The 22,967-nt window shown below is 34.4% G+C and overlaps 4 protein-coding genes across 13 annotated transcripts; 1 reads left to right on the top strand and 3 right to left on the bottom strand.

Moving 5' to 3' along the window:
• The first annotated feature begins 1,418 nt into the window (after positions 1-1,418).
• On the top strand, positions 1,419-7,148 carry LOC123897152 (translocase of chloroplast 132, chloroplastic-like). Of its 10 annotated transcripts, none has more exons than XR_006804836.1 (4): positions 1,425-1,550; positions 1,767-4,483; positions 5,332-5,367; positions 6,239-7,148. XR_006804836.1 is itself a non-coding variant. In XM_045947671.1 (3 exons), the coding sequence occupies exon 2, from the start codon at positions 1,793-1,795 to the stop codon at positions 4,436-4,438; it is 2,646 nt and encodes an 881-aa protein (XP_045803627.1). In that variant the 5' UTR covers positions 1,419-1,550; positions 1,767-1,792; the 3' UTR covers positions 4,439-4,483; positions 5,081-6,027. The 10 variants fall into 10 exon arrangements, 7 of the variants coding, with proteins under 7 accessions (XP_045803627.1, XP_045803624.1, XP_045803625.1 ...); XR_006804837.1 differs by having other exon boundaries at positions 6,747-7,140; XR_006804838.1 differs by having other exon boundaries at positions 1,767-4,476; positions 6,239-6,633.
• Positions 6,072-7,014, bottom strand: LOC123897154 (MYB-like transcription factor 4). The gene is given in 3 exon segments (XM_045947676.1): positions 6,072-6,531; positions 6,533-6,547; positions 6,752-7,014. Coding segments are annotated over 3 exon segments (513 nt in total). The 3' UTR covers positions 6,072-6,296.
• A 5,750-nt stretch (positions 7,149-12,898) lies between the features above and the next one.
• On the bottom strand, positions 12,899-15,974 carry LOC123897150 (synaptotagmin-2-like). Its single transcript, XM_045947666.1, has 12 exons — positions 15,864-15,974; positions 15,548-15,646; positions 15,290-15,340; positions 14,908-15,031; positions 14,695-14,813; positions 14,510-14,611; positions 14,357-14,431; positions 14,122-14,198; positions 13,790-14,036; positions 13,348-13,698; positions 13,109-13,237; positions 12,899-13,027 (listed from the first exon to the last, which is right to left on the bottom strand). Exons 1-12 carry the CDS (start codon positions 15,972-15,974, stop codon positions 12,899-12,901), a joined length of 1,614 nt encoding a protein of 537 aa, XP_045803622.1.
• A 2,574-nt stretch (positions 15,975-18,548) lies between these two features.
• LOC123897151 (beta-galactosidase 13-like) lies at positions 18,549-22,224 on the bottom strand. The gene is made up of 13 exons (XM_045947667.1): positions 22,129-22,224; positions 21,903-22,015; positions 21,745-21,811; positions 21,545-21,637; positions 21,301-21,444; positions 21,009-21,209; positions 20,684-20,887; positions 20,407-20,574; positions 20,107-20,285; positions 19,902-20,011; positions 19,711-19,820; positions 19,490-19,597; positions 18,549-19,412 (listed from the first exon to the last, which is right to left on the bottom strand). The coding sequence occupies exons 1-13, from the start codon at positions 22,222-22,224 to the stop codon at positions 18,684-18,686; spliced, it is 2,322 nt and encodes a 773-aa protein (XP_045803623.1). The 3' UTR covers positions 18,549-18,683.
• Positions 22,225-22,967: the final 743 nt, after the last annotated feature.

Raw genomic sequence — 22,967 nt, 5'->3', positions numbered from 1 at the left:
AATGCAGGAAGGGATGATATGAGTTCAACGCTTAATAGTTTCATTGTTTCAACTTATCCAGTACCCTACTAATAGAATGCAACATGATCTCATGTTGCTATGCAGTTTATTTTTGTGGTGCTCTAACAATTTCCTTGAATAACTAAGAAGCATTTTGTGTTAATTATAAGTACAAATAACATATTATCAAAACAGAAGGAGTGAGAACTATATGATTAAATGGTAAGTTGCAAGAAAAGAACGTTAACACCTGATCGAGATGAACAGAACGACCGACGGTGAGATGGCGATTCCTCCATAACCGACCGCGGCGATGACAATTTCTCCACAACTGACGTCGGAGGCGATTTCTTAACGAATATAACGGCGGCGATGGCGACTTCATTGTTTCCGCCTGGATTGAGAGCATAGTTGCCGTAAAGAAAACAATGTGTTAGTGGCGGCGTGGCGGTTCTTGGATGGTGTGATAACAGATGCATGGCGATGCAAAGACGAGGACGCGATGCGATTCTCCGTATACACGCTTCTTTCTTTATTGATGAGTGGAGCCAAACAAAATCCTCCGGATCAAAACTATAATAATAATAATAATAATAATAATAATAATAATAATAATAATAATAATAATAATAATAACATAGAGATATATCCAAAAGAGATGTCAAGTTGTAACTTCTGCTTCTTTCTCATCTGCCCTTTAAGCCTTGATGGCCGCAATGTGAGTCTGCAAACGCCGAATTTCTACGACGGCGGCTTGCAAGGTGTTAACGCTAGAATTATCGTTGTTTCCATGCTCTCCAGCCATGTGAAGATGTTTGATTTTTCGTCTAGTTGCTGTGATAGGCTGGGATCAAATGATTTTACCGCAGCCCCACGGTGGGCGCCAAAATGTTCTGGTGAAAAACAAGGGGGTTTGTATTATTGATCAAATGGTGTGATTACACTCAGTTCAATCCCAACAACCCTGGGAGTTTTATCCGTCAGAATTCGATCAGAACATAGGGGTTTGTATTATTCAAGATTGATAACTGATACAAGTATGTCGGAGAAGAAATTGAATCTCTTTACAAGAATAAAAATATGGTGGTTTCTCATGATGAGAGTGAGTCTATGTAGAATCAGTGAAAAGTTCTCTTGTTCTCTTGAAGAAGATCCTATTTATAGGCAAAACATCTCCCTCTTGTTGCTTGATAACCGCCTTGCTTGGAGAGGAATTCATGGGTAGTGGGCGGTTACTTTCCTTCTTCTCCAAGCTTCTTCCTTCTTCTCCAAGCTTCTTCCTTCTTTTCCAAGTCATGGTGGATCACGCTTATCATGTGTTTTTCATGGTTGTTTTCACACTTTTCCTTTAGATGCTCCCATTGGGCTTTTTCGTATTGGGCCTTAACAAATCACACCCTGGTCCATGGCCCGGTACAATGTCTATGCTTTATTTTCTACCTTCGATCTAAACTCCGTTGATCTTGCTGCACAGACAGGACAAACCAACTGAAACAGTTTTCCATCTCTCTTTTTTCTGCGCATAAACAAACAAACAAACAAACAATCAGGTTTCGAATCTTGCTATTGCTATTTTTGTTAAACAAACCCTAGTTATATTTCACTTCTATATATGTTGCATACAAATTATTCTTCTTCATCTCATGTTAATTGATTTCTGTTAATTAGTTATTGAGATTCATGACATGTCTAATCATCAATAGGGTATCAATGTTTCCTACTTAGGATTTCTGATTTATTTTTCGTGTGGTAAATACTAAATATAGGGTTTATAACTACGTGAAGAGTTGTGATGGTGTCTGAGGAGAGTGTTCAGGGGGATGGTGTTGTTCTTAAAGGTGATGTTACTGTTACTGTTAGTGAATTGCCTTCAGATTTGGCGGCGGATGAAATACCTGATAACTTTCAAGATGCAATTGGGGGTGCTGATGAGTGTGTCAAACATTTGAATGAGATGCCAGCTGTTCAGGCTAATTTAAAAGAAGGGAGGATGAATGCTTGCCAGTCTGAGATTTCTAATGAAGAAAATCAACGAAATTATGAAAACTCGTCTATTGTCAGGGAACCTAAAGAGAAACTAGTGAATAATGCTAAAGAGAAACCAACCACTCAGATCACTGAAAAACTTAATAGTGAATCTGTTTCCTCATCTGGAAAATCTGTTGCTACTAGCACCCCTCTTGTTCGTCCTGCTGGCCTTGGGACTGCACCACCATTATTGAAACCTACTCCCCGGGTAGTGCTGCAGCAGTCACGGGTAAATTATACTGTATCTAATACGCAGTCCCAAAAAATGGAAGATTCCTCAACTGGGGAGTCTGAGGAGTATGACGAGACTCGAGAGAAACTTCAAATGATTAGGGTGAAGTTTTTGCGGCTAGCTAGTAGGTTTGGGCAGACTCCCCACAATGTTGTTGTAGCAGAGGTTCTATATAGATTAGGACTGGCTGAGCAACTCAGAGGGAGGAATGGGGGTCGTGTTGGTGCTTTTAGCTTTGACCGTGCAAGTGCAATGGCCGAGCATCTCGAATCAGCGGGTCAAGAACCACTTGATTTCTCTTGTACAATTATGGTTCTTGGAAAGACAGGAGTCGGAAAAAGTGCAACCATCAATTCTATCTTTGATGAGGTTAAATTTAATACCGATGCTTTTAATATCGGAACAAAAAAGGCTCAGGATGTCGTGGGAACAGTACAAGGCATTAAAGTCCGGGTCATTGATACACCAGGACTTCTACCTTCCTGGTCAGACCAACGGTACAATGAGAAGATCCTGCACTCTGTCAAGCGCTTTATTAAGAAGTCACCACCTGACATTGTGCTGTATCTTGATAGGTTAGATACGCAGAGCCGAGATTTTAGTGATATGCCGCTCTTACGCACAATTACTGACATTTTTGGACCATCCATATGGTTCAATGCTATTGTAGGTTTGACTCATGCAGCATCTGCTCCACCTGATGGCCCTTCCAGTTATGACACGTTTGTCACACAACGCTCTCATGTTGTGCAGCAAGCCATTCGTCAAGCAGCTGGTGATATGCGTCTCGTGATTCCTATATCGTTGGTGGAGAACCACTCTGCATGCAGAATTGATACGTCCGGCCAAAGAGTGTTGCCAAATGGCCAGGTTTGGAAACCACATCTGTTATTCTTATCTTTTGCGTCAAAAATTCTGGCTGAAGCAAATGCTCTTCTTAAGTTACAAGATAGTCCACCGGAAAAGCATTACACAGCCCGCACAATAGTGCTGCCACTACCATCTCTTATGTCAACCCTTCTGCAGTCAAGGCCACAAGTAAAGTTGCCAGAGGAGCAATTCAGTGATGAGGACAGTTATGACACTCTTGACGAGCCATCAGATTCTGGTGATGAAACAGACCCTGATGACTTACCACCATTTAAACCTTTGACAAAGGTCCAAATCAGAAACCTTTCTAGAGTTCAGAAGAAAACATATCTGGATGAGGTTGACTACCGAGAAAAACTTTTTATGAAGAAACAACTGAAGGATGAAAAAAAGCAACGAAAGATGATGAAGAAAATGGCAGAATCATTAAAAGATCTGCCAAGTGATTATAGTGAAAACATGGAGGAAAAAAGTGGCGCTGCAGCTGCTGTTCCCATGCCAGATAGGTCCTTGCCTGCTTCCTTTGATTCTGATACCCCCACTCACCGGTATCGTTTTCTTCATTCATCCAACCAGTGGCTTGTGATGCCTGTCCTAGAAACTCATGGATGGGATCATGACGTGGGTTATGAAGGCTTAAATGTAGAAAGGTTTTTTGTTCTTAAAAACAAGATACCCTTGTCTTTTAGTGGTCATGTTACCAAGGATAAAAAGGATGCTAACGTTCATATGGAAATGGCAAGTTCAGTTAAGTATGGAGAAGGGAAACGAACATTGTTAGCTTTTGATATGCAGACTGTTGGGAAAGACTTGGCTTACACATTAGGCAGTGAGACAAAATTTTGTAATTTTAGGAGAAATAAGGCAACTGCGGGTCTCACATTTACTCGCTTGGGAGATGCGATGTCAGCTGGAGTTAAAGTTGAAGACAAGTTTATTGCTAATAAGCAATTCGAGTTGGTTATTGCTGGGGGTGCAATGGCAGGGCATGATGATGTTGTTTATGGTGGCAGTTTGGAGGCCCAGTTGAGGGATAAAAATTACCCTCTAGGATGCTCATTATCAACGCTTGGGCTTTCCGTTATGGATTGGAATGGAGATCTTTCTGTTATGTGCAATTTACAATCACAAATTCCCATTGGACGGTATACAAACCTTGTTGCGCGGGCCAATTTAAACAATCGTGGAGCTGGACAAATTAGCATTCGACTAAATAGTTCTGCACAACTTCAAATTGCTTTGATTGGCCTCATCCCTCTACTTAGGAAGGTTGTTGGTTATTTTCATCAATTGCAGTTTGGACAGTGATGATGCTGTTAGATTATGTGAGCTGCAATTCTTGCACGGTAATAGGTATTTTTTTTAAGATGATTGCTAGATGCTATGAAACAAGAATGATGCTAAATTGTGTTTTCGTGTTTTCTATACCAAAATTATCTTATTATTTAATCATATGCATTGTAGTCTCCCTTATTAGGTGGTAGCTTTTGGTATTTTTATACATTATGCTGCCGGGCTCCAAGTTATGCATCTGTTTCATAAATACACCACATGGGGATGAAAATTCTCATTATTGCTTCTTACCCTGCATTTTGTCATAAGCAATCTCGTGTTAATTTTTGTCGTCTAGAGTTCAGAATGTTTAGTGTACCTTTAAGTTATGTTTGAGAATGGGTTTTGGAGAGGATGTGAAGCCTCTTATATACCCTTGTTTGGGAGGGTTTTTTTTTTTTTTTAAATAAATAAATAAATAAGAGTTTGGGATTTTTAAAAATCCTCCAGAGCCCTCCTCTTATACTTTTTCCTTTTCCCCCAGATTGGGGATTTTGAAGAAAATAAACTGAAATGACTCATTCACTGCTTCCATTTCATCTTCTTCCTTGTCTTAATCTCTCTCTGCTTTCACTTCTTTTCTGTGTCGTTTATTCAATTTGTAAATTTAAGGAACAGTTTTCATTAAGCAATTGATTCTGCATGCCCAGAACAAGTCAATTTTGGATTTTAAATTTTTAGCAGGACATCCTATTTAGGTATCATTTTTTTATTCAGGCATTGTAACACTTTCAGCTTTTCAGTCTTTAATATATGAACAAGAGTAATGCATGATTCATGATATGAACCCTTTCCTTTCTATGCAGTTCATCAAGTTAAAGTTGCTATTTGCACTGTAATTTAATTGCCTTTTTTTTTTGTCTTTTCAGAACTGTATTTTGTTGTAGCACGGCGCTACTGCTATGGTATGATATTAAAATTTCAGAATAGATTTAATCATATATTCTCACACTTATCATGCCTCTTCAAAAAGGCAGATATGATACTGTCAACAAATGCATCGGAATTATTTTTCTCTCCATATTCTTTATTTTCTTACAAATAATGGCCCTTTAGAACTCGTGGCCTTCCAATGTTGACACAGAATCATTTATGGTTTTATCAAACTGGTCTCTTTGTCTTGGATGTCAGATGCTGATTAACATACATATTAGTTGTATTGGATTTTCTGTACACGCACGCACGCACCCACACTGATACATATGTGGTGTTAGATGATAAATCATGCACCAGTGTCACCTTTGTTTTTTCTTGTCAATTTTGACAAAAATGCACCAATGTTACTTCGTTAGTTTCTATTTGGTAACTACTCTTCTCCCACAGCATTGCTCTGAATTTCACCGAAGATATGTAGTGTAAAATCTTTGGTAATGTGAAGATTGTATATATTTTTGAAGAAGATGAAGATTGTATATTACATACATATGAGTAGAGGATTTTAAAATTAGAAAGAGATAAACAAACCTAAGTGACTAAAAGTTCTCTTCTACAGCATGCATGCATGCATGGATTTGGAAAAGAAAATACTCCAACAAAACGAATGCACACTTTATTTGATGTTTAAATATCATTTTTCCAATAAAATAACAGCTGTCATACTTGTCACACATATGAAACAGACCTATCTCAAGTTTATTAATTTAGAAGGAGTAGATGAAAGCAATGGATACAATGTTGTATTGCATCATCAACTAAGTAATTATTATACAAAAGTAAAATATCAATCTCTTAATTCCATCTGCCACATTAATTAATTAATATATGAATTCCTTTCAGTTGAAAATCCAAAGTTCTGTAATCCAAAACACTGGTTTTCAATATAAAGCCCGTGAAATCATAATAAAGATGTAACGGTGCTGCTGGTGCCACTACTGAATGGCTGCTGCAGCTGGTGAGGGTGATCATGTGGAGGACTAATGGTTAGCTCAAGATTCAAATCAGGGCAGCGTTCCTCTTGTTGGGAAGTTTGGTTGAGAGGCATGTGAGTTGCAGGATCAATTCCTCTACTCAGAAGTTTCTTTCTTAAATGTGTGTTCCAATAATTCTTTATCTCATTGTCTGTTCTTCCCAGCTATTAGAGACCACCTATTATGTTGTTAATTAATGAATCAAATCATCAATAATCAATAATAAAATAGAAATAATAACAACAATCAGGAAATATTGAGATCCAAGAGTTTGATTTTGCAATGGTTTAAATCCCTCTGACACATTTGTGAAACTATCCTCATTTGTGTCACTTTAATTCATAATAATTTCCGCTTCTCCAATCTTTCAAGTGTAGCTTACTTGTTACCGAGGAGAGTGTGGAGTTTGATGATGAGTTGATCTTCTTGTTGGGTAAAATTGCCACGTTTGAGGTCAGGGCGAAGATAGTTGATCCACCGGAGACGGCAACTCTTACCGCAACGGAGAAGACCGGCTGCTTTGGGGAGAGATCGCCAACATCCTTCACCGTGTGCTGTAATATAAGCTATGAGTCGCTCATCTTCTTCTTTGCTCCATGCTCCTTTGTTTGTATGACCTTTCTCGCAGCAAGGGGACCTTCCCATATCAATTGATCTATCTTTGACGATCACTTGCTTGATTTATTCATTTCTTTCCATTTTTCTTTCACTTCTCTTCAGAATGAATGAATGTATATAGAAACATCCTTCGATGTATGTATAATATTTATATATGTGGTACTGGTGTTGGTTGGTTTGGAATTAATTATTATTGGGAAATAACTATAAAGACAGTAAGACACTATATACAATACATGCTGCTCATTCTTTTCTTGTGCTATAAATCGAATATAATTTGGATGTAACTGTAGAGATTAATTTCTTTATGGACTCAAATGAACGACAAACTCTTTCTAAGAACTTTAACGTTGCTATGTACAATATATTAATACTACTATAAAGCAATATTATTATGTGATTTTTTATAGGCTTAATTGATTTGAGTTTTGATCCAAAGGAAGGGAGAGAAAGTGATGACTCGCATTGCTTCTAGATGCAAGTTGGTGAGGCAGGTTAGAGTAATGTGGCTGGTAGTGTACCTTTCTCATTCTTGGAGCAGATCATGCTACAACCATAAGCTCTTATCCACAATATAAAATTAATTGTTTTTTTCTTCTAATATTGTGTAGATAGAGTAAAAATACCAGCTACCAATTCACTACTTACTAATAATAGTCTATTTAAAAAAATGCCTAATTATTTAAACAGAGATTAAGCACTATTAATTGAGGGTAGATATTTCGAAGTATATGATGTTAAACAAAAAAAAGGTCATATCATATCATGCATGTTTTCACAAATGTCAAGTTTAAGGCCTAAAAATAAGCTTCATGATAGATAACATATTATGATTAGGCCGTGTCGCCTTGATTTGATATTTTGAACATAATTGAAATTGAGTAACTAAACAATAAAAATTTTGATAAAGAAATGTGTATTTAATTATTTTTTATTATATATTTGAGATGAAGTAATTTTAAAACTTTCTCTTGTTGAGAGTGAGTCTTATGTTTCTTAACTGAAAAAAAGGAAGTAGGACAAAAAAATGACGCAACAGAAAATTGTTGATATTGTTAAAATTGACATCTCCATTCGAATTTAAATGAGATTTTGCAGTTTTGTGCGTGAATTTCTTCTAGTAATGATAACTACTTTGTTTATGGAAAGGAATAAAAAGAGTTAGTATTTAAGTAAATAAGTTAGTTATATAAAAAAGTAAGTTGGTTGAAATAGGTTTGCCGGAAAGAAATGTATATATTGATAGTTTGGCAATTCATGTGCTAAAAGCATATAAATGATAATATGGTAGTTGTAGTTCTTAACTATATCGGTGTATGCATCATCTAATCTATTTAGCTTTTTCCTTTACATATATATTTGTGCCAGCCAGCAAGCATAGCATAGCAACACTAATATATATATATATATATATATATATATATATATATATATATATATATATATATATATATATATATGAAAAATGTTATTCCAACACAATTTTCAAACAAAAATACAACAAATATATATATTTTTTGTTTTTTTAATATTATTTGCATGCATCGTTTTCCATGCATGTGAGTAGTAAAAAGGTGTGTCAATTGTGTGTCCCCAAATTTTGTGTTTAGATAACACTCCTCTCTCTATATATATATATATATATATATATATATATATATATAGCATGTGCTTAATTAGGTACTTGTGGGATCTTGTCCTAATCCTAATCCTAATTAGTCGTAATTAGAACCCTTACCTACCTCTTTTCTTCCACTCCTCCCATGTGGGGATGGATGGATGGATTCCCTAAACCAGAACCGTTTCCAAGATATTTGGTTCAAACACATGCACATACATACATGGCTATATATTGTGGATAAAAGTTGAAGATACATTAACTAACACGAATGGAAATAACTTTTATGGAGTTTGGTAACATTATTATTGTGATTGACAAACACCAACTTTAGATACGCACATATATATCTTTATCAACTTTGTCTACCATCGTTTTTTTAGGTCTCTCTTTCCCTCCCTCACCTCACAACTATACTTACCACCTTTTCCTTTCTAATTATAATTTGGACAGATATTGTCTCTCAACTACCAAGCTGCTACACCATTTTTATTACATTTTAACTATTAGCTTCATTTCTATTTTTAATGCTTATTCTCCTTCTACCAATTGATTATATAGTGTATATGTATACACCACAATACATACATGCAAGTGGAAAGCTTGTTCGGTTTTATTTGAGGGGGGAGAGGGACAAGAATTCTAAGGGGTGGGAAAAGAATTTATTTTGAAGAATTGATGGCTAGCTCACTCGAATGCGGGTCGCAAAGATTCCCAGAGCCAAAAAATTTGGAAAATTTCTCAACGCACCTCAACATTTCTCCCTCACTCCCTAGCGCACCTAAAAAAATTCGGAAAATACGTTCTGAACTGTTTTTTAGTGTAAAATTTACACTATAAAAAATTCGGAAAATATTTTCCGAATTTTTTGGGAAGTGGGGGAGGAAGTGGGTGGGTGCGTTGAGAAATTTTCAAATATTTGGGCCAGTATCTCTTTAGTAGTTGTGCCCAGGCGAAAGAGGCCCATATGAAAAATGGTCAACAGTGTAAATGGTTTTTTAAAATTAAATACTAATTTGACACATAAAAAAAAAAGGATAAAATTCCTATTTAAAACTTTAAATTTTAAAGGAAATTGGTGAAGTTTTGCACACCAAAAAAAAAAAGAAACACTAAGCTTAAATGCATTTCTTATCCTCTTGTTTTACCTCAAACACGATTTTAGTTTCCCATTTTAAAATTTAAATTTGTTTATCCTTAATTTCACACACATCAATACAATTTAGCTCCAATCCGCATTTTTACATGGTGAATTTTTGGGTCCAAAATGTTGGGTTATTTGCCCTACTTTTGAATAAAAAACACAAAATTATCATTGGGACAACAATTTATTAAGAATATGCATGTTCCAAACTAAATCTTAGAATAGAGATACAAGAAAGTATAATTTGCTGGAAAAGTTTATGTACCACACACCCATAGTTCATCACATCTTTAACAAGATTGTTAGCAATCACGTCTCTTTTCAAATGAAACCAATTTGGTCCCCGCTTAGCCCTACTTATTTTTTACTTCTCCTTAAAAGAAATAGAGAAGTAGAAAATTGCATTTGACCCTATTTCTTCTTAAAAGAATTAGAGAAATAAAGTAAAGAAGTAGAAAATAATGAGAAGTTGGGTCAAACATAATTGTTTTACCTCTTTACTACTTTTAAGGAGAAGAAAAAAAAAAGTAGAAAATAAATAGGTCAAACGGACCCTTGGTCTTTAACGATAACAAGATAACCTTACACCAAATAATATACACTATAAGCACTTATATAATCATGTAATTTTATGTTCAAACTAATTAAATCATGCATGTTATTTTGCTCGGCAACCAACATTTTTATTTGGTTTAAATGCAGTTTTGGTCCCCTTATTTTCAATATTTTGAAGTTTTAGTCCCCCTATTTTAAAAACCTACTTTTTAGTCCCCCTATTTCAATTTTTTAAAATTTTTGATCCCCCACCCTACTTTTGAGTCAATTTTGATGATGTGGACAACTCTCTTGTGACGTGACAAATGTCACGTGGACACAACAATTACATGTCATTATTTTTTATTTTAATTTCAATAAAATATATTACAATATATTTTTATTGATAAAATAATAAATTAAACTATAATATTTGTTAAAAAAAATAATCATTAATTTCATTCTTCTTGCTGCAAAAAAAAAATATTATTCTCCCTCATTGAGTTTATATCTTTGTTCCATTGTTTCCATACGTTTTTGGTTTTACCCTTTTAACCAAATTAACAAATTAAAGCTTCTTAATAATTTGTGTTTCCTTTATAAAATTTATTTTTTATATTTTGCTCCTACTTGAGAGGATCATTGTACTTGAATTAAAATTTGTCAAGTTCTGCCATGATAATCTGGGTAAATAACAATCTCTTTGTTCCTCAATAGGAACATGATAGACACAATTTTTTTTACGATAGCTTTTTATATGTGAATGTTTATGGAGGAGAAAAACTTAATTGATGGATGGAGAAGTAGGGATCGATTGGGGAGAACATTGAGGGGAGGATATTGGTTTTGGGAAAGATGGATTCAATTTGAAATTCACAGATTCAATTTTATTTTATTTTTGAAGCAGGATTCAATTTTTATACGTAACATATAGTTTAATTAAATTAATTATTTTATCAATAAAAATATTTTTTTAACGTGTTTTATTAAAATTAAAATAAAGAATAATTACATGTATAATTGTTCTGTCCATGTGGCATCTGCCATGTCATAAGTGACTTGGCCACGTCATCAAAATTGACTCAAAAGTAGGGTGGGGGATCAAAAGTAATAAAAAATTGAAATAGGGGGACCAAAAAGTTGGTTTTCAAAATAGGGGGACTAAAACTTCAAAATATTGAAAATAGGGGGACCAAAACTGCATTTATGCCTAAATTTTATAAAGGAAACACAAATTATTAAGAAGCTTTAATTTGTTAATTTGGTTAAAAGGGTAAAACCAAAAACGTATGGAAACAATGGAACAAAGATATAAACTCAATGAGGGAGAATAATATTTTTTTTTTGCAGCAAGAAGAATGAAATTAATGATTATTTTTTTTAACAAATATTATAGTTTAATTTATTATTTTATCAATAAAAATATATTGTAATATATTTTATTGAAATTAAAATAAAAAATAATGACATGTAATTGTTGTGTCCACGTGACATTTGTCACGTCACAAGAGAGTTGTCCACATCATCAAAATTGACTCAAAAGTAGGGTGGGGGATCAAAAATTTTAAAAAATTGAAATAGGGGGACTAAAAAGTAGGTTTTTAAAATAGGGGGACTAAAACTTCAAAATATTGAAAATAAGGGGACCAAAACTGCATTTAAACCTAAAATTTATTTTTTATATTTTGCTCCTACTTGAGAGGATCATTGTACTTGAATTAAAATTTGTCAAGTTCTGCCATGATAATCTGGGTAAATAACAATCTCTTTGTTCCTCAATAGGAACATGATAGACACAATTTTTTTTACGATAGCTTTTTATATGTGAATGTTTATGGAGGAGAAAAACTTAATTGATGGATGGAGAAGTAGGGATCGATTGGGGAGAACATTGAGGGGAGGATATTGGTTTTGGGAAAGATGGATTCAATTTGAAATTCACAGATTCAATTTTATTTTATTTTTGAAGCAGGATTCAATTTTTATACGTAACATATAGTTTAATTAAATTAATTATTTTATCAATAAAAATATTTTTTTAACGTGTTTTATTAAAATTAAAATAAAGAATAATTACATGTATAATTGTTCTGTCCATGTGGCATCTGCCATGTCATAAGTGACTTGGCCACGTCATCAAAATTGACTCAAAAGTAGGGTGGGGGATCAAAAGTAATAAAAAATTGAAATAGGGGGACCAAAAAGTTGGTTTTCAAAATAGGGGGACTAAAACTTCAAAATATTGAAAATAGGGGGACCAAAACTGCATTTATGCCTTTTTATTTTTACATAGATATACTGTACATGATTTGTGTGAAAAAAACAACAAATATACATGATTAACAAATGATCAAACTATTAGTCAAAAAAAACAAAAAATGATCAAACTAATCTCATCAAGAATAGTTGTGAAATTGTCATTAATGTCACTTTAATTAAATGATAGATCTCCTTTTCCCAACTTTTTTAAAAAAAGAAAAAGAAACTAAGCTATATAGACAAATATATATTATTGTTACCCTTTTATATATATTACATGCAATATTCAATTTTGAAAGAAGAAAAAAAAAATGGATAAAGGAAACTATAGAAAATTTGATGAAGTAGCTTATGACTTATGAGGCTATCCATTGTATCTCTATTTGTATGCGACCATTTTTGGAGTCTATAAGGTGGTACCTCTCATTGATTCTCTTGTTAGTAACAACATCCGCAAGACCGATGTCAATATAACCCAATGATTCCTATTGTCGACAAAACAACATCAAAGTGTGTCAATAATGGTAAACAAAAAATTGAGACATATATTTAGAGATATTATGTACCTTTTGACGCAACAAATTTCTTGATGAAGTGCTGAAAACTTCCACATGTAATTTCTGATTAGTGGGAGGTTCCTCCAGCATAAATTGAAACTCCTCTTCCCATCTTGGATCTCTATTCTTTTTCATGCTCTAAAAAATATAGAGCATCAATATCACATACTATATAATATAAAAACAACTAATTAATGTTAACATTCAATATCTTGGGATGCAAGTAAGTACTATCTATATATATGTACCTTAGTCTTTCTCTCTTCCCCTTTGAAAGTAAGACGTGCATGTGGATTGGTGTGGTATTTTCCTTCAATATCTTGAGCTTCATGTACTATAATTACAAGGAGACCTCCCCCTGGAGGAGTGCCTTCAGGTGCTATTTGAAGGGATTGTATCCTATCAAAACTTTTGTTCATTTCTTCCTCTTTAAAGGGTTTATATGTTACTTCAACAACAACCTGCCCGCGAGACTTCTCATTTTGGGAATCATTGGGATCCATATTTTTCAAAAGCTCAAGAGTGTAAACTTTAGTCTCTTCAGGGGTCAGTTCTTTCAATTGGATTGCATTCATACCCATCTTGTCATGCTTCCCAACCTAACCAAACATCATAACTTAATAATAATTATCACTCAAAACACTCTAAAAAAAACTTATCAAGATAAAAGTTTTAGAAAATCAGAAATACTTGTTCCCAGTCATAAACATTAAGATCCAAAGCCTGAGACTCGGGATCTTTAACAACAAAACTAAATTCCTCGTTCCATTCGGGGTTCAAGTTTTTGTGCTTCACGGTGGTCTTTTTTGATGGCAGAGTATCCCCGGTAAGCTTTAGTTTCACATAAGGGTCCGATGCGCCAAGAAGATCTTTCTTCTTTAACTTCATTGCTTTTACAACCTTTACATTTAAAATTCCAATAGGCCTTTTGAAAGCTCTAAATTTCCATAAGAAACAAAAAATAGTTAAAGTTAATTAAAAGTATGTAACTAAATACATTTATGAAAAATGCTCAAGCGTACTTTGTAGGATCTATGATTTGAACTTCCAAAGTTTTGGGCCACAGATACATATTTGCAACCTGATCTTTGATAGTTTCCTGAAACAACATTTTTTTAAGTAGTTAATTTGATTAAAAACCACAATCTTTCAATCAGTTCACAATATTCAATTGATAATAGGTAAATAAAAACAACAAAGCCTAATTGTGAGACCACCATACCACTCACTTAGTCATTTAAAAACATTGTCATGTACCTGAACAAACCTGTACAGTCCAGGAATAGACATGAGATCAGCTCCTACAAGCTTTAGTCCGAAATCAACGTGTGGCTGCACGATAGCAAATGTCAAAACGAAATGAAAAGATTATAGAAAAATTGATATATAGACATTGTAACAATGACAAACCTTTTCCATGAGAGACACATAAATGTTGGCAAAGCAAGGAAAGCTTGGAACCAAAGGCTTCAGAGTAATACGAGGTATAAGAAAAACTTGCAAATCTACCACCTGAAAATGGTAAAAATTTCTAACTAGCATTCACTCACCCTGAGAATCATATATTTTCATTCACTCACACATAAATAAAATACCTGAATGGTTGCTTTCAACCCAAAAGCCTTAACTGCAATGATGACATTAGGATTTCCAGCCCATTTTATGCAGGGCTCCATAATTAATTCCTTCTCTTCAGTCATGTAAACTTTCATTCCTATTAATAACAAAACACATTCCAAAAATCAGTATATAAAAAAATGGAATAACTTAAAAAGGGTGTATTGGATTGGATGAGTAAAATTGAAAACCTTGAAATGTTGGTGGAAGGGTTCCCAATGTGAGCACTTCAAACTCAACAGCATCAATTTTATAATTTGGAATCTGCTCAGCAATTATGGGCTTTGCAATATTTTGTGCAGTAGTGCATATTGCCTATAAAAACAAGGTAAAAACAAGGTAATAACAAGGCAATATTGACCATTTGTGGCGGCTTCAGGCCGTCAGTAATATTATTGACGGTCCTGGGCGCCAATAAGCATTACTGACGAATGTTTTCCAGAGGGCCCATGGCCGTCAGTAATACATGCATTTCTGACGAATTTTATGCATTATTGAGGGTTCTTGGCCTTCAATAATCCTTTGTTTTCTTGTAGTGGGTGAATTCAAAAAATTATACATTAATAAAAATACCTTGTCAAGGTACGGCCACATATACTCTATGAGCTTGTTTAGCCAATCAACCTTTAGAAGAATACAAACAAATAAATTAAACAAGTTGAGTTATGTTGCATCACTACTAGAAAACACCATATTAATTAGTGTGGGCTGCCCCTGACATGGACGCTATTAGCGTCTATTTAGAGTCGGCTCAACCCATACATATATATATATATATATATATATATATATATATGCATGGAGTCTATATATAGTGCAACCGATGCTTACCCGATCAAAATCTGGGTTTTTTATCCAGAGTGGAATCTCATGCATCATTCGTTGCAAAACTTCTGAGTCTTCATCCTCCAATGGCTTGATTTCAGGATCCTTTGGTACAAATAAATATAGTGCATGAGATCAAATATACTTGATTTTAAAGTCATAGTTGTTGGATTTCTTTAAAAACAAAAAACAAAAGAAGGAGCATTTTGTCACATGTGATATCCTCCAATTCACAATACAGATCAAAAAGCATTTTTTTTATACATATATAATCAATGAAAATGGAAAAAACAAATTAAAAAACAATAGAATTTGTACGTACCTCAACATGAATGGGTAGAATGTAAATGAAGAGATAATAGCCAGAAATGAGACCAATGGCAATCCCAAATCCAAATCCAAAAAATCCGAATATAGTACTGAAGAAACCCATCTCAATCTCAATTACCGATTATCAAATTATTATTATGTTTTTCAATGAATTGAGGCCTATTCTAATTCTAATTATTATTATGATCATAATACTCTCGATCCCTTTGCTTTGTGTGTATGGAAAATGAAAAACAAAATTATTTCACAAAAACGACACTTCCAATTCCAATGTGTTTGAGCTCTCCTCGGATCACCATTCCTCTGTCTAAACAAAACGTGTAATGCAACTAATACTATTTTCATATTAATTTAATTAATTAATGACTTAATAGTTAATATACCATATACTGTACTATGAAAATTGTCTTATTATAGATTCAAGTCAAAGTCAAAATTTGTAGATGCACTCTAATTTTTTCTTTTTCACTATCAATATCCAACCTCTTTTCAATCGAGTTGCGGAGACTGAACTGTGATCTTCCCTATTAAGTCTAACGTCAATCACCAGTGTAACAACTAACGATTGGTTGATACGATCTAACTTCAAATTCAATAGTTTATTCTAAAAAATATTTATTCGGTAGGATATTATTAAATGAATGTATCTATTACTCTATTAATTAATGTAACACTTGAAGTGTTTTTTTTTTTTTTAATTTGTAGATGCAATCCAACTTTTCATTCAATATAAGTTATGGTGGTCATTGTTACTTTTCATAATTTGATGAAGGTGTGAGAGATGGTATGCAAGTTAGAGAGGCATTACATTGGCTTTGGAATAACTACAGAGAGGCTGCAGTCATTGATGTGGAGAGTGATTGTTTGCAAGTTGTGCCAACATTTCAAAGCACATTATACTGAGTTTGGTAGCATCATTGTTATGTGTTGAAATTTATTATTTTTTAAGAAGAAAAAACGGTATGTTATGTTAGGAGGTAAGTAAACCGGGCAGCTCAAGACATAGCATAAGTGACTTATTTAATTGTTAGTCTCCAAGTTTATAATTATTGTCCATTATCATATTGAAGCTATATGAAATGAATTAAGTTTGTTTGGGTAGGAAAAAAAACTTAGATTTCAACTCAAACTAAATTGTTCAAAGTTCAAACATAAAGTGGTATTTAAGAGTTAAAATTAAAATAGTATAAATGTATTCCGGAATTCTTTAAATTTTGCATTTGTAACGGTTAAGTTTTTAAATTTTTTAGGTAACTAATAGTATGTCCTTTAAGTTTTTAAGCTAATAAATCACTCTTTAAATTTTTAAATTATTGTTGCATTGTTATTCTTTTTCTATTTATCATCCTTTTCAGGTGGACCTCAATTGTCTCGAGCTCATGATTAGCATCATATTGAGCCTAATCATGGTTAACATCAAAATTAACGGTCACTTAGAATCCTAGTTAACTTACATTTGTGCACCAAAGATCAACTCTCTTAATAATCCCCTTTAATTTGTGTTTAATTCGTGCATAATAATGAAAATGAAGACGCATCAAAATCAAATAAAATCCAAACCACATCATATCTTATTTTACAGGCCATCGACTTGCTACCCACAAAACTGGCAACACCGTACCAAGCTTCAAATTTTATCCCCAAATTCAATAATTGGCAACACCAACCAACCAATATGAAATTGAGAGAGAATGGTGATGAGAAAACAGCTTTCATAATTACGTCCGTAGATAATTTTGGATTTTCTTATTACTTTTATTGGATTTTGTTGTTCTCTCTCTCTCTGGTGTGGGAGTTTCAATGTAATTAATGGTTTTGTAGTATTTTGAGTCAAGATTGGTGAATTGCCTTCTCTTTTAATCGATCAACTATGAAAGATTGTGATAAGATTTTGAGGTTCATACTATACTAGAGTAGAGAGTCACTATGAAGGTAGGTTACTGCAAGTGACTATGAGGGTAGAGTGGTCCAGTTCAATACAAACAAGGTAAACATTACTCTCTCTCTCTCTCTCTCTCTAGTTTTTTGTATGAAAAATATTTATGTGTTTGGTTCTGCTGGACAAAATTGATTTTGACATAATTAAGTTTGACAGAATTGATTTTGATAGAATTGAGTTTGATAGAATTGATTTATGTTTGTATATATTCATACAAAAGTGAGTTGAACAAAAAATTTAAGTGTAAAAATCAATTCTAGAATGAGAAGCTACAATTTCTAGCTTCAAGTAGAATCAATTCTGGAGGCAGAATCAATTCTACTTTTGAGAAACCAAACAAGCCAGAATCAATTCTACGGGTCTAGAATCAATTCTGGGTGCTCCAGAATTGAAACCAAACATACGCTTTGGGTGATGGAATGATGTTTCAGTTCAAGATCTATTTTTTACTACCAAATCAAACTTTGAAGTTGGTTTCAGTGGGTTTTTAATTAACTGTGAATGAAACGGTTGATATACCGGGAATAAAGTCAGCAGAAACTAGAGAATGGTGTTTCCAGATCTATATCTAGTTTTTATAGAATTCAAATTGCATTTTCGTTCAAATTAGTTTACTTTAAGCGCTCATAAAAAATAATAATAATAATTAGTTTAAGCCTTTTTTTGGGTACATAAGTTCAGTACTCATATTATATGTTTTAAAGTTAATTGCATAAGTAGTAGTAGTAAGGATTGAGAAATATGTATATTTAATTGAATGTGTAGATAGATAGATATATGAAACAAGAAGATGTTCCAATATATATGACACATTTTTGAGCTTCTGGACTGAATTGGCCAAATAATAATGAAACCAACCACCCAACTCTCACTCTAGTAAGAACACTTAGCTTGGATAGCAAGTGTTTTCACTATACCTGGGCAACCATCTACACCATTTCCGTTCAAATTTGAACCACTCACACTAACCATACATTTTTTTTTCCCCAAGCATTCCTTCTCAACAATGCTCTTCGTAGGACCAGCATTACAATTGCCGAGACTAAACTTTCCACAGTAACCAGAAGGGTCACCGAAGCTTGCAAACTCCACAGCTACAATCTTTTTGCCGCTTGGACATTTGAGTGAAGCTTGTGGTCCAGCAACACCTTTCACAACAGAACGGAATTGTCCGTGTCTAGATACCCACGAATTCACATTAGCAGGTTCGTTCTCTGCAATGTGACTGCAGATTGTATCTCTGTCAACATTCAATATCTCAATCTTATCTGGACACGCGTTCTCCTCTTCCAATACAACAAGCAAATTGTCTTTACCGTTGATGTTGAGGTAAGATCTTGGGATGTGGTACTCTGCTTGAGTGGGATGTCCAAGAGGAGAAAGGAATGTCATCCAGTGACGACCAATGCTTTGACCGTTCACCCAAATCATTCCCTTTCCCATACCAGTCATCCTTATGGCAACAGGACCCCTACCCTCCGGTGTGGCAAATCTTGTTTTAAACCACGAGAGAGCACGTGCTTGTCCTACGGATGGACTCCACTCCACCTTCTTTGATCCTTCCTCGGAGAAAATTTGAAGTTGTTCGCCTTTGAGACCAACCTGCAAATTGAATTGAATTATATATTATGCCATTTATATATTTATAGTAACAATGAATGAATGATTTAGATTATTACCCGGTTACCCCAGCCGTTTTCAGAGAGATCAATTGTTCCGGTATTGAGACCAAGGACGGATATGGACTTGGGTCCAGCATACCTGTGTTCCATGTAAGCTCCACTGTCCTGTATTATTTGAAGTGAAGGGATTCAGCAAAAACATTGTTGTATGATTATTTGTCCTTTTATATCAGTAATTAAAGCTTAAATTTATTTGATTAAGGAAAACAGTGTCTTACTGGTAGCCCAACTGTGGTGGCCAAGATGGATACATAGTTGGTTCCAACCTTGAAGTTTGCGGGTTGCTCAAATTCAAAAGTTTTATCATCATGGGTACCATGACCAGTACCTATTTCAAATCAAAGTTATAATTATACGAATAACTTATCATCTCTTCTCGCTCGCAATTTTCCTTTAGTATTGTACTTACCAATGTACTGTCCATTAACGAATGCGGAGAGTGTGTGCCCGAGACTCATAATACGAAGAACGGGGGCTGCCCCACTCTTCTTTGGCAAGTCTTCTGGATCCAACTCAAAGCTGCATATTTTAAAATTAAAGTTATAATAGATATGAGGAAGTAGTGAGTTGCGCGCATATTTTCAAATTAAATTAAAGTTAAAATGAATCTTCACCTGGTGGTGTACCATCCATAATCTGTGGTGTCTTTAAGTAAGACGTAAAGCTCTGCTGGAAATTTTTGATTTGATGGGAGTTTATTGGTTGATGGAATTGGCTCTGAAAACACCTCCCATTTGAGGTTGTTTGCGACGGCAGACCTCACGAAGTTCCTTGCATTATGTTGTGAAACAATCTGTTCATTCATTATAATAATGAGTAATTAAAGCAATTAACCATCTGCTTAATTTGTTAGGTAGCTTAATGATTGAAATTTGTTTATAATAAATAAACAAGTTAGTTAGTTAGTTAATTACACTTTGTGTGTTGTAAACGACAGTCTTGCAATCGGGGAGGACACTGATGGAATGTGGTGGCAAAAAGTAGTTAGAACCTCTGAAATTGATGGTGGCTGGTTCAGTAGTGTGGTTGTTAGTGATAAAAGCAGCACATATATTTGCTTCAGGTTTCTCAAACACTCTAACCTGCATGCATTATATTTTCTCAAAGTTATTATAATGTAGATGTAGATGGATGAATAATATTGCATAGCTTACTTAATTAATAATAATGATTATAAAATGGCGATGATACCTCGTGGAAGGTGTTGAGCTTTTGGACGGTGGGAACACCATGAAGAATAGCCTTTCTGCAAAGGAGCATAGCTGTGTGGGCGTCCCTGAGGTGGCTCCATTTTGGTTGCCTCTCAAGACCGTATTCGTCAAGAGGTGCCTCATCATAATAACGGGTTGTTGTAAAGGCAGAACTTGTTCTTCCAAAGTTTGTTCCACCATGGTACTACAATTAGTTCAAGGTTAATTTCTAGTTCAGTTGAGTTGATTAGATATATTAATATTTCAATAAATCTAGAAAGATAAAGTGTCTCTTATAAAAAGGACATGAAGAAGCAATATATTACCATATAGTAGTTGACCAAATTTCCATTCTTGGAGAAGAATCGGGCAACTGAGAAGGCAATATCTTCTGCAGATCTTTGAGATACTGGATCACCAAATACTCTGTACTGAGCAGTCCAGTTTTCAGTCCATATGGATGGCTTGTATGGTTTGTTTGGTCCCGAGAAGGTGTCACCACAATGTCTTCCATTGCATGCATTGATCTGCCAAATAAATTATTTAACTCATCACTTCGGGACTCCACTTTGTTTAATGCCGCGAGGTATCCGGCTAGTAATAATAATAATAACTTACGACGGGATCAGGAGCATCCTTTTGCTTGCACATGACCCACGGAACTCCAATGTCAAAGGCCACTGCCATATTTGCGGCCCATTGAACATAACGATCTCCCTCCTCCTCATAGGCAAGTTGGATATGGTTGTACTCGTTTTCAATCTGCATGAATCAATGCAAAAAATTATCGTATTGCAAGTTAGCATATTAATTAATTGATAATAAAATAAACAAAAGGAAGTTGTAGAAAATAAATAAAAACCTGTGCCAAAATGATGGGGCCTCCTTGGGGAGCAAAGAGCTTCTCATCTTTCATCATTTGTATAATTTTTCCCACGAATGCTTTCATGTGTTTCTTCAATTCATTAGAAAAATAAATGACTTACAATTTAGTTGTCATGTCGTACATTTTTATTCAATTTTGTTTTTTTTTTTAAAAAATTTAAATACAATAGTATTTACCTTATAGGGCTCATTATCAGTACGAAATATGATCCCCGGAACCTCTCTTAGCCAATATGGAAGACCTCTGGTATATGAGGTATTTGGAGTAAAGGGTGAGAATGAGTCATAAAATTAAATCATGTATACATTAGAAGAAGCTAGCTTCCCACACATACCCGTGGTTCCATTCGGCTTGGATGAAAGGTCCAACTCTTAGGGTCACATACATTCCTTTCTGTTGAACCAACCTAATAAACTTCACCAAATCATAGTTGCCTTCGAAGTTGAACTGTATAACATAACATACGAAAAACACAAAAAGAAATCAAGTTTAAAATCACATTCACATCACATGTTCCATACATAAATTGAATCAAACGATTAAATTTATCATTTATATACTTTGCCTTGCTCTGGCTCATGAACGTTCCAAAACACGTAAGTTTGAATAACGTTCAAACCTCCGTGTCTTGCCTTTTCAAGAATGTCTGGCCACATCTGCACAATAATACCACATACATCAATCATTATTATTTTTTAAAAGTTTGTTCTTATTATTGTTACAATCATATACTAGCTAGTAATAAACAAAAATGACATGATTATACATACTTCAGGGGTGCTGCGAGTGTAGTGTATGGAACCGGAGAAGAGGAGTTCACGTCTTCCATTGACAAAGAGTGACTTTCCATCATAAGTGACGTTTCGAAAACCAACAACACGAGCATGATTATGTTTACCCTTTCCCGGATGACCTCCACGTGCAGTAACGATAGCTGGTAAGAGAACTAATATTACGGAAAGGAAGGCGACGATGGTGCGAGTCATGTTTGTTTGTTTGAAACAACAAACAAACAAACAAACAAACACGACACAAAGAATTAATGTGATAATTGAGGTGGTCAGTGTATATGGGCCTTCATTGGATCCGCCTTCTCATATCGAGGAGGTGTCCGAAAGCTAGTTCACATCATTCGACGGAGACACTCATATATGGGTGGGGAAAAGACTAAACATAGCATAACGTCTTGAGAAAATATCGCCCTTTTCTTGAAAATTATTGGTGGGTGTTATTTTTTCTTCGTCCTAGAATTGTCGCTATTTCTTTTCTTTCATTTCCCTCACACTATTTTTGGCCTCACCATTAGCATTAGCATACAATAAAACATGCATCGTAGCATCCAATTCTATTTTTGGCCTCCAACATTAATATCATTGATTGATTGCCTTTTGTGTATAGC

The sequence above is a fragment of the Trifolium pratense genome, linkage group LG7 (genome assembly GCF_020283565.1).
Source record: "Trifolium pratense cultivar HEN17-A07 linkage group LG7, ARS_RC_1.1, whole genome shotgun sequence".
In the NCBI taxonomy this organism is placed as follows: domain Eukaryota; kingdom Viridiplantae; phylum Streptophyta; class Magnoliopsida; order Fabales; family Fabaceae; genus Trifolium; species Trifolium pratense.
Note: the sequence above shows the minus strand (reverse complement) of the source record. Positions and strands in the feature narration are given on the sequence as shown.